This window comes from Alosa pseudoharengus, unplaced genomic scaffold (genome assembly GCF_046254945.1).
Source record: "Alosa pseudoharengus isolate Yale_2024_CS ecotype anadromous, Long Island Sound unplaced genomic scaffold, YU_APseudo_1.1 YU_APseudo_1.1_scf_3, whole genome shotgun sequence".
NCBI lineage: Eukaryota > Metazoa > Chordata > Actinopteri > Clupeiformes > Clupeidae > Alosa > Alosa pseudoharengus.
The window spans coordinates 6,008,249-6,024,701 of record NW_027468718.1 but is presented as its reverse complement, the minus strand read 5'-3'; the positions used below and the strand labels follow the sequence as shown (position 1 = coordinate 6,024,701).

The 16,453-nt window shown below is 40.0% G+C and overlaps 2 protein-coding genes across 3 annotated transcripts; both read left to right on the top strand.

Moving 5' to 3' along the window:
• The first annotated feature begins 6,093 nt into the window (after positions 1-6,093).
• Positions 6,094-9,310, top strand: LOC143099564 (E3 SUMO-protein ligase ZBED1-like). Its single transcript, XM_076262507.1, has 2 exons — positions 6,094-6,981; positions 8,425-9,310. The coding sequence occupies exons 1-2, from the start codon at positions 6,122-6,124 to the stop codon at positions 9,035-9,037; spliced, it is 1,473 nt and encodes a 490-aa protein (XP_076118622.1). The 5' UTR covers positions 6,094-6,121; the 3' UTR covers positions 9,038-9,310.
• A 1,636-nt stretch (positions 9,311-10,946) lies between these two features.
• Positions 10,947-13,564, top strand: LOC143099563 (uncharacterized). 2 transcript variants are annotated; one of them, XM_076262505.1, is made up of 4 exons: positions 10,947-10,970; positions 11,907-12,053; positions 12,182-12,274; positions 12,682-13,564. In XM_076262505.1, exons 1-4 carry the CDS (start codon positions 10,950-10,952, stop codon positions 13,003-13,005), a joined length of 585 nt encoding a protein of 194 aa, XP_076118620.1. In that variant the 5' UTR covers positions 10,947-10,949; the 3' UTR covers positions 13,006-13,564. The 2 variants fall into 2 exon arrangements, with proteins under 2 accessions (XP_076118620.1, XP_076118619.1); XM_076262504.1 differs by lacking the exon at positions 10,947-10,970 and having other exon boundaries at positions 11,038-12,053.
• Positions 13,565-16,453: the final 2,889 nt, after the last annotated feature.

The window sequence follows — 16,453 nt, the reverse complement described above, 5'->3', positions numbered from 1 at the left end:
TGTGTCTCATACATTCAACCTCGCCAACTTTAGCAGGTGTGTTAAGACGCAAAAGGTGTGTTAGGCACAATGTTCGTTTCCGGGTCATAATTTTATAACTGTATCACTAAAAAAAAAAAAAAAATACCACCAGCCGCCACTTTGTTACACTGTATACTTGGCCCACTACACGCACACAAGCGGCGGCAAGGAGAGGGCTAGGCGTCTGCAAGCGTATTCGTACCGCAATAATGGACACATACCGTAACATGGGAGCTAAAATAAAACTGACACGCTCACGCCACGCAGGCAGCGTGCAGTGGCCAAAATGCGCAAGGACGCATGCACGTGTGTGCAAACCTGCACCTAGAACTTTCATCGGAGAAACTATTCATGGGTTTCATCAGGTGCCTTTCCACAGGTGTATTAATCAAGCACCATGCAGTCTGCATTGATAATCAAGGTGCTTGATTTTATACACCTGTGGAAAGGGACCTGATGAAACCCATCAATAATTGAGCCTCACCCTAACCCCCAAACGTTGTAAGTTAACGGCATGAGCTATTTCCAACATTTTAACGACATAAAAAAACAACTAGAAATATCAGTTATGTCGTCAGCAGTGGTCAAAATGCTATACTATAATAAAGCCTCACTCTAACCTACACAGTTTTTTATGTTCACGGCATGAGTGATTTCTAACATAACAAAAAACAAACTCGAATGTTGCTGGTTCCAAATGTGTCAAACCCATAACTTCTCAAACACGAATGCAAATTAATTGTAACCTTAAGACATTGCAACATCGGTTAACGTTTTAGTTTCTCGGGAAATAGTCTTACACTTCAAAATAACTCACTAAAGACAGTAACGTTACTTAACTGTTCGTTTGCCAGGTGGCAGGTCGATCAGGGCGTTTCGGCTGCTCGCGACCTAGAAAATAGTCACGTTAGCCAAAATCAATAAATTAGAGGAATCATTACCCATTTGCTAGCATTTCCTAGCTTGAATAACGACAACACAATCAAAAATACCTGGTCAACCTTTGTTACATTAGTTTCTTTACCACATTAATCACAAAATAAGCGTAGAGGTAGCCTTCTCTTTTTCCTCCTAAAATGACAGATGTGGTCATATGGACGCTGCTAAGATGCTAACGTTAGTGCTAGGTTCGCACGAGGACCACCTTCAGATTCGACTCGTGACTCGTAAAACCAAAAAAGCTCCAGATAAATACAGGTGTTTACCTTATTTTTCTCGGATTAGACTATACATTACTAAAATGCAATGACGAATCAATACATGTACAGTATGCGTTAGATTGTGAGACAAATTAACTTACCTCCGTTCACATGAAACAGGCAGTCGAACTGAACTTTTTCACCAAGCTAGTTAACAGGTGAAATAAATGTCCACGTTGACGCCAACCACACAAAGGCTGTACTGCTAGATAACACTACTTTATAATGCATATGGTTCTCACTCGAAATACAATTAGCCCATTTAAAACTAAAATACTGAATAAACGCCAGGCACTTCTTGCTTGTCCTGCACAACTCTTCTCTCCGCCATCATCATCTGATCTGACCACGGATGATGAGCCAAACCATGAAGCGTAGTAACCTTCCGCAACAAGTTTGTGTAGTTGAATAAGTTGGATGTTTGATTTCGTTATTGAATTGTTAGCTAAAGTTAAAACATGTAAACGCAAAACTTCACGTATGATCCACTCACCAAGATGTCGAATACTTCACCATGGAATAAATGTGTGTGCCCTATTTGGTTTCAGCGGATGGATTCAAATTTGACAGTTGAGCTAAAACAGCAGTAGCAGAGCCTACGTCTCAACACAAAGTAGTCCACAAGCTTGCTGAACAACCCAGACAGCGAAATGTATTTTTATTTGGGCCAGGTCTTCGCTAAACGGACCTGGGCCGGGCTCATTCTTTCCAACGGCCCAAATACCGTAACAGATTGGAATTATGGATCAGACACAGATCTTGACCAGAACTGGTCCAGTAGCCTACAGTTATTAATGACTTGGCATTTGGTGCGGAGCTGGCCCAGATCACATTTTTGTTCCAACCATTCACTTAATCAGCTGATTCTAGCACAACTCTGAAGCCAGGAAGATCAGCTAATTAGTGAAAATAATAATAATAATAATATAATTTATTTATATAGCACTTATCAAGCACAAAGTACAAAGTGTATCAGAAAGGTATCTATATACCGATTATGCCCTTGAACATTATAAGCTACAATGCCATCCTTCAGCTCACACTGTAAGGAAATGTCCAGTAAAAAAACAGTGTTCCATGACTGTGTTCCAAGGCTCCATGACTTTGTTAACACAGGGCATCTGAACACAGAAAACAAATTTGATAATTTTCAAAACAATTTGAATGTTTTGAGAGAAAAGAATAGTCAATCGGTCACATTTGACCGCAAACAAAACAGGAGGGTTAACTCTAAGTTAATGTAAAATAACAACATTAACTTCCTGTAAACTAGGAAACAACTGGCAGGATTTCCAGGATCTTAAGAGCATTTTACACATGATTAAAATTAACTCTTGAAGTGTTAATGGAACTTTTCCCTCCAAATTTGACACTAGTGATTTTACTGTTTTCCAGACAATAAAAAGAATGATCTTACATGTGTCGTGTAGATTTCAGGTTGGTTTATGCCTTCCCCAAATGCAAAACAATACTATGATAATGTTAATTGGATGTGAATTAACAGGAAAGAGATGAAAGAGCACTCTAAAAAATGATGGGTTAAAAATAACCCAAATATAACCCAGCCGCTGGTTAACTATTGGACCAACACCACATTGAGTTATCCTAACCCAATGGTCTGGGTACATTATTAAACCCAGCAGATTGGGTATGATTCTAACCCAAAACGCTGGGTTATATCAACACAACATTAGTTAAATTGGCACAATAGACTGGGTAAAGGTAACCAATGTGCTGGGTTATAACTATATACATGTTGAGTAAAATTCACACAGTATATTGGGTATAGATTCAACCCAAACCACTGGGTTATATCAACAGAACTGCTAGTTAAAATTACCAGTTGTCGGGTTTTCCAAACCCAGTATTTGGGTTGCATTGAGAAAAAATGGGCAACAGATAGCCATGCAATGAAATAAAACAGTTATTTCATGAATTATTTATTTGACAGTTTACTTTATTTTTGAACGGATAGCCTACTCTAAAAGCAGCATCAGCATGTGATAAGTTACTTCCATGAAGACAGCTAGATTCCACGGTCCATTTGGGGGTCAGCCCTGTCAATCAAAGAAAGAAAAAGAGTGAATTAATCACTGCTATTTACAGAACCTTATATCAAGACTTTCACAAACCATTATCAGTGAATGATGTTGACAAACATTAAAAATCCCCCAGGAGACAAAATATTAGAGCAACACACTCGGAAACCATGACCACCTCATGCAGTTGTTTAACAGCAGACTGACAAACGTTACGTTCAGTAATGTTAACGTTAGTGGCAGTGATAGTTCTACCGTTAGCTAGCTGCTAGCTCATGTTAGCACATTCAGTTCGTGAAATCCAAGTTGTGTGTAACATTAATGTTACCACCAAAAACCACCCAGTAAGTTACATGGCTATAATATGAAGCTACCATGAATGCATTCATATGTTGTTTGGCGTGATGATTACCGTACGTGTGAAGAGACTACTTCGACTGTATAGCCTACATTAGCTGACACACATGCTGCACTACCACGCATAGATATATACACTAGATGTCGCCTTCTGCTTCTCAGCATGCGTCAACACCGCCGCCATCTTTGTACAGGGATCTGAAGCGCTAAACTAGTTATCCTGTATTGTCAGCGTTATTACCTATTTAGCGACGTTTGGCCATCCCCAGCGATAGAAAACCTTTTTAGCGATTAGCGACAAATTTGGGAACTTCTCACAATGATGGCAGATCGGCTTCTTTGTTGTTGAAACGTAAGAAAATCACCTTTCTCATGGCTTTGTCATTTATGAATTCAGCTACATCTCGTTTGCCCACGGCACTGACCCATGATTATAAAAGTAACGACTGGCGTAGCCTATGTAGTAGCAGAGGTAAATGTTCTACAGATCTACAGCAAATTCTGGTGAGATTACAACTTACATGAGTAAACGAGACGAGGGGTATGTGGCCTCAACCAGAGCCTGCCTAGAAGAGCCTGTTTACTTTCATTGTTATCGAACCTGGTTGCAGTTTACTCATTGTTCCTCTAGGGGCCGCCGCTAGCTAGTGCAGAATGAATGGGAGTCTATGGGGCTAGACGGGTAAAATGTATCTTTATTATCGTCTTAAGCTTAGTTTTCTCTAGACTCAACCATAAATACATGCCTGTCAGTTGGAACAACCCAAAAAACTAGATAATTGCTTGAGATTTTGACGATTTATGGTGATTTTATTTTCGCTAGATCTTTGCCCAGATTGACGCTAATGCATTATAGAGGAGTGGATCACTGAAGCAAGATGGCGTCTCGATAGACGCATTCGTTCCAATGAACAGCAGTAGTCAAGGCGACATCTAGTGTATATGTCTATGCTACCACGAAGCATTTAATTACAGTAACGTTAGCATACCAACCGTCTGCTAACGTTAACCTAGCCAGCTGTTGGTATGCTAATTTTAGTTCGTTTTAAAAGTTTGTTTTGTTTCTGTTCAGCAGTTCATACCCAGTGAACACAGAACTATGTTTTTAAGAGTCTGTCCTTGTGTAGATTTAACATTAACATGAGCAGTAATTGTAAGTTAATGTTAGCTAACGTTAGCTGGCTTGAATGACACAATTCTTAACCTGCTTGAGGCAGAACGAAATTGGCAGGCAGAATATCAATTCATATCACGAAGGGTAGCTTCTATCTCCGGGTGGACTTTTAAAATCCTTCTGAATAATAATAAAAAAAGTTAAAAGCAGATACATACCTTCCAAAATCGCCTGATTTCCACTGCATGTTGACAGCTGCTGGACTGCATGGACGGTTGAAAGAATAACGATTTCCCCCGAACTCTCAAATAACTATGCAGCTGTGTTAAAGTTACCCTGGTGCTGGGTAGTGTACTCACGTCAGGTGGGGAAGAGGAGGGGCGCTGTCCTAAATTATCAACCCAACAAGCTGGGTTACAGAAAATAACCCAACATGAGTAAAAACAACCCCACACAATGACCCACCAGTTTTAACCCAGCGTTTGGGTTGAGAAAATAACCCAGCATTTTTTAGAGTGAGAAGAAAACAATTAAGTTTGATTAAACAACAATGAACAGAGTGTAATTTAACATGTCTCTTTTGAAAGCAAAGTGCAGTATTTTAAAATAACAGGTTTATAATGTTGAAATCTGGGTGTAAATTAACGGCAAACATTTAGAGTGTGAATGTGCAGTAGTGGTGTGTCGTTCGTGAACGAGCTGGCTCTATGTGCCGGCACTTTGAAATGAACGATGGGTGCCGGCTCACCTCTGGGAGCCGTCCGTAGATTTTGACGTTCATGTTTAGAACGTTGACATTGCGCTGAGATGATAGGCTGCCGATCGCGTTTTACGCCACTACTCGTTTGCATAATATTAAACATAACCACACCGCTGTCATGTATTTGCAAAAACTCTGCTTGTTCTGCCTTGTTCTGTTTTTCTTTTAATAAAATAAATGTATGCCTGCCCAACATTTCTCACACATTGTTTTAATATGACAGCAGCCAATCACAAAAGACAATAAGCAACATTCTAAAACAAAGCGGGAACAATAGATAGAAATAGAATTCTAAAACAAAGCGGGAACAATAGATAGAAAAACTGACAGAATGATGGACGGTGGACGTAAACGCTCCAGTATTTGGCTTCATTTCAACAGCATCGGCGACAATACAAAAGCGGAATGTAGGCATTGCCATTCTAAACTTTCATACCAGGCAGGATCCACCAACAACCTCCACAGGCACTTAAGGTTGGTGCACCCTACAGAACAGCTGGAAGGACGCAGGGATGCTCCTCCTGACGAAACCGATGTATGCGCTGCTCCTGCTGCGGCGGCTGCCACATCTGGAGGTAGCAGTAATAGGCCAATTCAACAGAGCTCATTAACTCAGTATCTACCGAAGGCAATGACACCGGTCAGGCAAAATGTAATAGATGAGAAGTTAGCTAAAATGATCGCGACTGATTTCCAACCATTCTCTATAGTAGAAGATCGTGGTTTCATTGAGTTTACGCATGCCCTCAATCCGATGTACGTACTCCCAAGTAGGAAGACGCTTTCCAACTCAACAGTACAACGGCTCTATGAAAGAGAGCACAGCGCAGTGAAGGACAGAGTGAGAAATGCAACAGCAGTGTGCCTGACCACTGACTGTTGGACTTCAAGGAATACCACCTCATTTATGTCTGTAACCTGTCATTACATTGAAAATTACAAAACAGTGTCGTCTCTTCTAGAGTGTTTTGAATTCAGTGAAAGGCACACAGCCGAAAACCTTGCAGACGAACTTAGAGTGGCGAAAGAGTGGGAGGTTGACAAAAAAGTGGTTTGCTGTTCAAGCGATAATGCTGCAAACATCACAAAAGCAATCAGACTTCTGAAGTGGAGCCATCTTCCGTGTGTTGCACACACTATAAATTTAATAGTAAGAGATAGCCTAAAGGTGATGAAGTCCACCACTGATAAGTTAACGGCAATAGTGGAGTTCTTCCACAAAAGCGCTGTGGCCGCGGAGAGACTGAAGTCAACCCAGAAGCAGATGGGGGTGCCTGTCCTTCGGCCCAAGCAGGACTGCGTCACCCGATGGAACTCCACTTTCCATATGTTGAAAAGGGCAATGGAGTCAAAAGACGCCATCGTATCGACACTGGCTATCATGAATTCAAACATTGAGCTACTGACCCAAGAAGAATGGCTGGAGATAAAAGAGGCCTGTGCTGTTCTGGAGCCTTTCGACCAGGTGACTGTGAAGATCAGTGCGGACAGGTACAGTAGACGATTTATTTATGGAATTCTGTATTTGTTTCTGTTTGTTCGAGAGACATTAGTGGGATATCCCAGAACATCCTCACTCTGTAATTTGTAAACAATAATCTGGTGTTTTTAAAATCAAATTCAATCAATCAATCAATCAGATTTATTTATATAGGCCTAGCACAAAACTTGACAAATTCAAGTGCATGAAACAGCTTGACCATTGGGCAATCCCACCACAAAACCTTTCCATAGGCATGCAACGTTTATCACATAAAAAGTGGAATATGAACGCATTTCATTACACCTGACAATTAAACGGAGCTGCGGCTGTTCGCTGATTCCTGAGCTCCCAGCGCAGTGTTGATTTGCGTGTCTTTTTTAGATGGTGAGCGTAAACGACGGAAAGCCCTCTAATTGGACGGGCGAGACTGACAAGTAGACGGGCATAGGCCCGTCCAGGCCCGCCCGTGGCTACGCACATCATTACTAGATCCACGAACAGTAAACGTGCACTCCTACACTCAAAAACGTAACGCAAATAATCCATTAATCTGGACAGACAAATGTATTTACAGCAACAGCAAAACGATGGCCAAATCAAAAAGTAAACATAGCAGATGAATAGGCTAGGCTAGTAGCCTATTCTCCTGGCACAGTGGCCATTGAACCACAAACTGATAAACAATTAGTTAAAATAATAAAATAAACACATAGGCTACTCACCAGTTCAGAAGTTAACTTTCAGCTCAGCAAACCCGTTAACAATAGAGTTGAAAAAGAAAAAGTCCTATGTCACTCTCGTTGGAGAGAAGGCTATGGTAATCCACCCAAACAGAGCCTCCAGGTGTAGGCCTATAGGCTAACTTCTCTGGGTCACCGGTATCGTTGACATTGCTAACGCTAGGCAGCGCTAACTCTTGACGAGCCATTTTTAAAAATAGATTTAATTTAAGCAAATTGGACTTGCGCACAACCAGTTCCCTATTTTCTATTATTTTTTGAGCACCACGCTGCTGAAGGCTTAAATAGGTTAGCTGGGACAATCCTTCAGGAAGGAACACTATGCCTAGCACTTAGTAGTCAACAATCAGAATTGATGAGCTAAAAAATGACTGAACAAACAGATTTCCCAGCAGGCAATGTTCTTTTGTTATTTTGTAGGCCTAAATGTTGAGAAAAAATCAAACAAAATAAAAGTAATTGCGATTATGATTCACAGTCAAAGTATCATTATTAAAGTCCAACATAGGCTAAATTAAGAAAAGGAGAAGAAAATATATAGCATATATATATATATATATACACCAAACTACTTTAAATAAGCACTTATTGTGAATTTGCCTCAATAAATAATACATATGTTCATAAATATGTTGTTGAATAAATATGTTCATAAATATAATAAATATGTTCATAAATATGTTGTTGAATTATTGTTATCTCCTTTTATAGTTATGTGACAGCCTCCAAGATGATCATACTCTGTAAGGGTCTGCAACGAGTTACTGCTAAACTCCAGAGGGATGGAACAGTAACTTTGGAGAAGGTCATAGAGTTGGTCAATGCGCTCTGTGCTTCAATGGAGAGAAGATTCCACAGAATGGAGTTTAACCCCATACTGGCCGAAACAACAATCTTGGACCCAAGATTAAAAAAGCTGGCCTTCCATGACAGCAGAGCTGTTGAGGAGGCAATTCAGAGAGTGACAGCAGCAGCTCGAAGCAGTCTCAGCAGCCAGCAGTCACAAACAAGAGAAGAGGGAGCACAGGCTATCGAGGAGCCATGCACTGCTGTGTGGAGTTTTTTTGACCAAAGGGCAACAGGAGACATAGAAAGAAGGAACCCCACAGCAGATGCCATGCTAGAAATCCGGTCATACCTTGAGGAGCCCCTCATCCCAAGGTCAACAGACCCACTGAGCTGGTGGGAAACCAAGGCTTCAGTGTACCCTCGCCTCACAAAAGTAATGACAGGCAGACTTTGCATCGTAGCAACATCGGTCCCCTCAGAGAGAATCTTCTCAAAAGCGGGACAGATCATTACGGAGAGAAGAAAACAGGATTAGTGGATCGAAGCTGAAAACTTTAGCTTTTCTCAATGCTAATCTTTCTTAACCTGTTGAGGAATAGGCTACGGTCACAATATTAGAATGTTCGCAAACCAAGAGTTCTGCATGCGACAATTAATTTCAGAGATGTTCCCTGCTGAAACTATATAATTTGCGTAGGAACCAGGAAAATAATTCACTCCTCAACAAATTAAAGGCATTTTTTAGGGGTGCACCAATTGCAATTCTATAAAAAAATCTGTTTTATATTATCTGTTACTGTTACTTAATGAATGTTTTTATAGCCTAAGCATTACATACATAAATGAATGAATAAATACATGTTTTCACAGCATCCAATGAAGTGTTTAATTATTGTAATGATTTCAATTAAAGTGTAGTAGCCTACAAATCCATTTAATTATCATTTATTCAACAGGTTATTATTATTTTTTAGAGAGAGCCGTTTAAGAGCCAAAAGAGCCGGCTCTCATTGCTGAGCTGAGCCAAATGAACTGGCTCTTTAAGATGAGCCGTAATTCCCATCACTAATGTGCAGGTGTTCCAGGAATGCTGAGGATACAAAATCAGTAAAATGAAGGACTTGGTAGAATTTGAATGCTACATTGGAACAGTACCCTGGAAATCCAGAGTTCTCGCGAGAGCACAATAGAATTGTCTCTGCGAGACACACTGGCAATGAGCATTGATGCACGTTACTTTTACCCCTTGCATTCCGGGGAACCAGCTAAACTGATGAAGACAGCGCTGCAACATTGGAGGACGGTACACATTGGTCGTAGTGTTATCCGATCGTGTCGAAGTCCGAAATCATTCAGAGTAAACATGGTGTAGTGTTATCCAATTGCGTGCAGTGAGATTTTTAAATGCATGCTTGTTGCCGCCCCTCGAGTTGGGCCATTACATTGTTCGTGGCCAGACCCTTAATCTTTCTAGATTACCAGGGTCTGGATTTTCCAGGCTATTGGAACAGTACATCAGCGGGACTTGATGACAACATCCTTCAAATAGTAGCCATTAGGCTATAAGGATCCCTCCATGAGTTTGAGAAACGATGTCAAAGTCCCTTCAGTAGAAGCAGATCGGCCCTATTTTAAAAACCCTCTTGGCTCTAATGAAATAAATTGCTTATTCATTTACAGTATGGTTCATCTCCTGTGTCTTAATTTTCTTGAGAATATTTCTATATATAATTAATGTTTTATTGCTTTTAAATTTGATAAAGGACAAGACAACAATGATAACAGCATAAAATGACACAGTTTATTCAAAATATGAAGTCATAGGACTTAATTAAGGCATAATAAAGGCCCGGGATACAGGACAGTGCAGCAGAGTCACAGTGTGGAAAGAGCTTTAAAAAAGAAATATGATAAAAAGGGGTAAAACAACAGTAGCTTGGGCCTGAAATAACCGGGTGAGATAACCACACATCAACCACACATCAATCACAGCATCAATCACAGCATACGCAGTGTGCACAGAGAACAGCCTGGTTTAGAACAACAGCGGCACACAGACATGTTTTTTTTACAGCACATTAATCACAACATCGGCAGTGTAAGGTGTCAAAGCACAGGTGCAGAACAACTGCACTGAAAAAAGTGTTTCTGAGCATGTGTAGATATAACATAAATTAAATCTGTGAAATTAACAATAAAAATCTCAGTTTGTATCTTTACATGAAAATGTATTGTTTGAAATTAATCTGCATGTGTTCAAATTACAATAAAATTGTGTGTTTTTTCATTTACATACATTATTAAGTTATCCCAGTCGATATTCTCAAGTACAAACACTCAACAAACAAAAAGCTTGTTTAATTTACGCTGTTCCGTACTCCCGCCAACTGGCACGCATCCGTTGAAAAGAGCAGAAGAAGACCACCGCATTTCCAGAGGCTGGGTTTATGAGTCCACTGAACGTTAAGGTAAGAATACAGTTTGCCAAGTATTGATACCTGGTTATATTTATTTTACTGTCTATGGTTAGATTAGCTTCCATCTTCAAGTTAAACTAAAAGACTCTAGAACAGTACAACTAGTCGAGTCTTTTTGTTTAATTCGAAAATGAATGTTAACGTTAGCAAGTGGCCTTACTCAACTAGTGGACTTAGCCTAGCACTACTAGTCGTGTGTGACGTTAAAACAAAATCCTCGCCAAAATGCATTTGTGTAAATACTCGAGTCAAACGTTAGGTTAAAAGGATATTGACAAAGGCTGCACTTAAGATTGACGATGGTTTAGTTTTCTGGTTAAACGACTTCTTGAATTAGCCAAATTAGAACTACATTTGCTGCCGCTAGGGTGCGTCTGGATTTCTAGGCTATTCTTAAATGGGCTCGCGAATGGGCACAGCCAACTAGCTGCTAGCAGTGATAAACTTGTGTGATAAGGGACCGTAACACTACAACCAACTGCCCGTGGCGAACCCATTCAAAAAGCCATTTGACCCGAAAACTAAACCATGGTTAATCTTAAAAGTGCAGCCTTTGTCATCAATATATTTAATGTAACGAAAGTTTGCCGTTTTTACATCATTTAAAATAAATCCAAGGTACACATAATCATACCTGGGAACAGGTAACATTTAATATACTAGTATATCATGTCAAAACGATCAAATGTTATAGAACTTTCTCGAAGTTTAGTAAGATAAGGAAAGGCCAACAATGTACATGTAAGACTTAAGTCTATGAGAGGCAAGGTCTTTTTGTAACCAGTTCTGCAACCAGCAGACTGATTTATTCAGTGTGGTCTTTGGATTAATTTGTCCATGTCTTTGTTCTGTTTCTCTTGCCCATGTGTGTCTGTCTCATTATGTTTCTACATCTCCATGTCTTGTCTACATCTCTTGGTCTCTCAGATCGAGAAGGAATTCTGCAGGATCACACTGAAGCTATTGCAGTCCTGGGCAAGTTGGACCAACACACACCCAAGCTGTTGCCTGTACAGGAGGAAGGGTGGAGCCGTTGGGAAGAAACTTGATGAGACCCATGACATGTTAAATGAGGCATGTATTTACAACAGTGTGGTAGTAATTAGTTGTATGTAGTAGCTTTCTGATGTCTGTAATGTCATATTTTATATTAATCTCATATTTCTCGTATTAATTAGTAATCTCATTCCATATTTTTGTAGGACGACACAATTGAGTCGCGAAGAGAAGTTGTGATTCGAGGACTCACACTCTACCTTGGTGAAAACACTGGAGAGTTAATGAAGGACTACCAGGTAAAGAAGATATTACTATGCATGAAGGACACAAAGTATAATCAAGAATAAAAAAAACACAAAGTTCAGGACTTTTTTCCATTGTGGTACTGATAATATTTCAGTATTTAATTATTAAAAATGCTGATGTGTAACCATTTGTATAATTATGTAGTTAACAGAACCAAATATATGATACTCTTTATACTGTATAAAGCTGCATTGCTTAATTACTCCAACAAATTGACTTAAAATGGCCTTAAATGGCATTTGATTGAACTCTGTAATACCTGTAGACACCCTTGTTAAGCTACAATACTACTCAAAAGTACCACATAACAATGTGATCATCTGTTTGGAGAGGGGAACAAAGAGTTATGCATCCTTCACATTACTATACAATAAATAAGTCTTATTGTATTTCACAGGTTTTTAATGATGACGATGCTGCGACCATCCAAGAAGCTATTACTACATTTGCCCTCGGCATCTTTGTTGTCAGCAAAGCCAGGGATGGTCTCCCCAAGCAAGCTGGAATAGCCATCGAGGGAGCAGAAGTCCTTTTTGGTATCCCAGATGTGGCACATGCTTGCACCTATCTGATGGGCCTTATCTATGCCTTGGAACTGAGGTACCCTAATAAACTGAAATACACGTTTGAGGTCTTTCAGAAGATCTTCCTAGAGCTAGAGGATGCAAACCAAAAACTGTCCTCCAAAGTCCATGAACTCAAGGTCTGTTTGCAAGCTTAAAATCTATACAGATGGTGTATAGAATGTATTTTGATTTGTTTGTAATAGAATGTATTTTGATTTGTTTTTTTGGCTTTTGTCAAATAAATGTATTTATTTGAGCTAAATGACTTCCAAGTCTTGTTTTGGGTTAAGATGCATAATTATATCTGAGATTGTTTGACTCATGTGGGTTGCTCAGTTTCCAGTGTTGGGCTGCAACCAATGAATTAATCTGTCGATAGTCTTGATAAATTGATTTGTGGATTCGTCCATACAGTGTAAGAAAATGGTGAAAAAAAAATGTCCTAAAATGTCTTGTTTTGTTCTGATCACCAGTTCTCAATTTAAAACATTCACATCAGAGAATCTGGGATTCTTCTTAAAAAAAATGATTTAAAGAAAATTCTAATTGCTGACAAATTATTTAGTTGTTAGCAACTAATTGATCAATCAACTAATCGTTGCAGCTCCTGTCTTTTTATGGTCTACACTTGGCTCCATGGCAGCATATCTTGACATGTGATAAGAGGATTGTCTTTTCGAACACATAGATGACACATACTTAAGTTTTTAAGTAGACCAAACATGATACAAAATATTGTGCCTGATCTACTTAAAAAAGGTAAGGCAACTTTTTGCATCAGATTATTATGTATATAATGCAAGGCTAGTCTTTGTATAGGCTACTTAATTTCTTGAATGTAAGACATGAGTTTTGGAAGTAAAGTCTACTTAACTTTGCAAGTAAAGTCAACTTAGTTTAATTAAGTAGAATTTACTCATAAAATAAGGTTCAGTCATTTACAAAACTAAGTTGACTTTACTTGAAAGATTAAGTTGAATTTACTTGATAAATTAATATTGACTTTACTTACAAAACTCATTTCTTACACACAAGAAATTAAGTAGCCTATACAAAGACCAGCCTTGCTTTAACTACATATTAATCTGATGCAAAAAGTTGCCTTACCTTTTTTAAGTAGATCAGGCTCAATATTTTTATCAGTGTGCCTGGTCTAGAACAGCAGGACATCAGGGAGGGAGGAACAGACACGGCATACAATTATAAGCACAGGTGCAGAACGTCAACAGCGGCACATCAGGGAGGAACAGACATGGCTTTTTTTAAACAGCACGTCAATCACAGCACAGTCAGTGTAAGGTGTGTAAGCACAGGTGCAGAACAACAACAACAGCCTGGTTTAGAACAGCGGCACATCACAGACAAGGCATACAATTATTCATATTTTTTTAAACAGCACATCAATCACAGCATAAGCAGTGTGAGGTGTCAAAGCACAGGTGCATAGGCAGTGTAAGGTGTCAAAGCACAGGTGTACACAATGCAGTGGCATGACAGTATGACACTCTGAGGCAGCGTTTCTCAAACTGTGGGTCGCGGATGACATGGCAGGTGGGGCGCGAACTGACGTGAAAAACAGGAGTTTTTATTTTTATTTTTTATCTGTAGCCTAGGCCCAGGTAGCACCCGATGCGCAATGGACACACTGTGTTCCCTACTTCATAGGGAAGCGCTGGCAGCGTCAAGGCAGCTTAGTTAGTCCCGACCTGAATGAGATTTTGAACGAGGTTGTGAGAGTGGTGAATTTCATCAAGACCCGGCCCTTAAAAGCGTGTCTATTCTCCGCACTGCGAGGAGATGGGAGCTGACCAAAAGGCTGTATTATTTCACAGCGAGGCAAGGTGGCTTTCCCGAGGTAAAGTGTTGTCGCGCGTGTTTGAGCTCCGAGTCGCCTCTTCTTGGAGGAAGAGCGCATGTTTGAATCTGATTGTTGCACTCAGATTTTGCTCAGTTTGTCTACATCAGGGGTGTCAAACTCATATTGGGCAGTGGGCTGGATTTGTTGGAATGAGACCTTGTAGGGGCCGTCATTGTCATAGTCATCATCATTTTTCTGCATGGGTATCAGATTGTTGTTTGATGATATACTCTTCTACTATACCCACTTATAAGCAAGTACAAATCATGTACTGCTATCATATACTGCTCTTTTTCTCTTGAAATACCCTACTTCCATGTCAGTTTTCTCAGCCTCTTCCTTCCTGAAGATGGTTATAGTGCTTTTTATTAATGCAATTTATCAAATCATAGAAATATCTCTTATTACAGATTGTTGAAGACAATTGGATGGGATTATCCATTTTTCTAATTTTCCCTTCCTACGCAATAACATCTGAAGGGCCGCATGAAACCTGCTAGCGGGCCTGATCTGGCCCATGGGCCTTATGTTTGACACACCTGGTCTGTCTCTAAACTAAGGCATGTAAAAAGATTTAAAGGGGTGGTTCAGGATTTTGGACATAAGACCTCATTTCCAAGTAAGCAAGTGTGATATTCATCAGTGGAGACAGTTTTCAACACGTTTCATCCAGTCTTTGTAATTGCAGAGTTCGCAGGTGCTAGGCTAGCGCAAGTCAACGGTATGTGCTAGCCTGCCACTAAAGACAGTCTTACCCACTCCAAAGTACACCCGAGGCAAATTCCAGACAATCGATGTAAATGTCTGTGTTGATAGAATAGTGTAAGAAATACAACTACCCTCGCATCGCGTTGCAATAGTTATACTTTGGTAGTTGGTAGTAGTCATTTTGCATCTCAGCAGCGGACTAATATTACCAAGGCTACTACTAAGTATCCCCATTGGAGTGCGCTTTACTGTTTACTTTTCGGCGCAGTACTACTAACCGGAGCAAGTATAATTCCGTCGTGGTAAGAAACTAGTCCCTCAAAATGGAATGCGATCGTTGAAATGCAAGGATAGAATAACGTTAGAAATAACAGTATCAATACAGACATTTACATCGATAGTCTGGCGTTATAATTTATTTGCCTAGGGTGTACTGTGGAGTGGGTAAGACTGTTTTTAGTGGCAGGCTAGCACATACCGTTGACTTGCGCTAGCCTAGCACCTGCGAACTCTGCAATTAGAAGGACTGGATGAAACGTGTTGAAAACGGTCTCCACTGATAAATATCACACTTGCTTACTTGAAAATGAGGTCTTATGTCCAAAATCCTGAACCACCCCTTTAAGCATTTAAGTAGTCAAATTTCTGTAAGAAGTACAGAAAAAATAGTATGTGGGGTAGTTGGTTTTACTTTAACTTCAGTTTTATAGAGTTTCATTTATAGTTGGCTCTCTTCATAGTAGGCATTGTAAACAAGCCTTACATGGCTGCAGGGTTGTAATTTTTTTTTTGTTATTTTTCTCTCTTCAAAGACCAAACCAGCGCTTTCTCGAGTCAGGAGGAGTCTGACGAGGAGCCTGTGAAGCGCAAACCAGTCCTCCCTAAGGCGCCTTCCATTCCACCTCTACCGTCAGTGTTGCGTGAGGCCATTTCCTCATCAGAAATATCTCCTCCTAGTCAACTTGCCTCTCTGCAGCCGTTTCACGCTATTGGACCTCCTGAGCCATCCTACCATCTTGCCCCTCAATCGTCTCGGC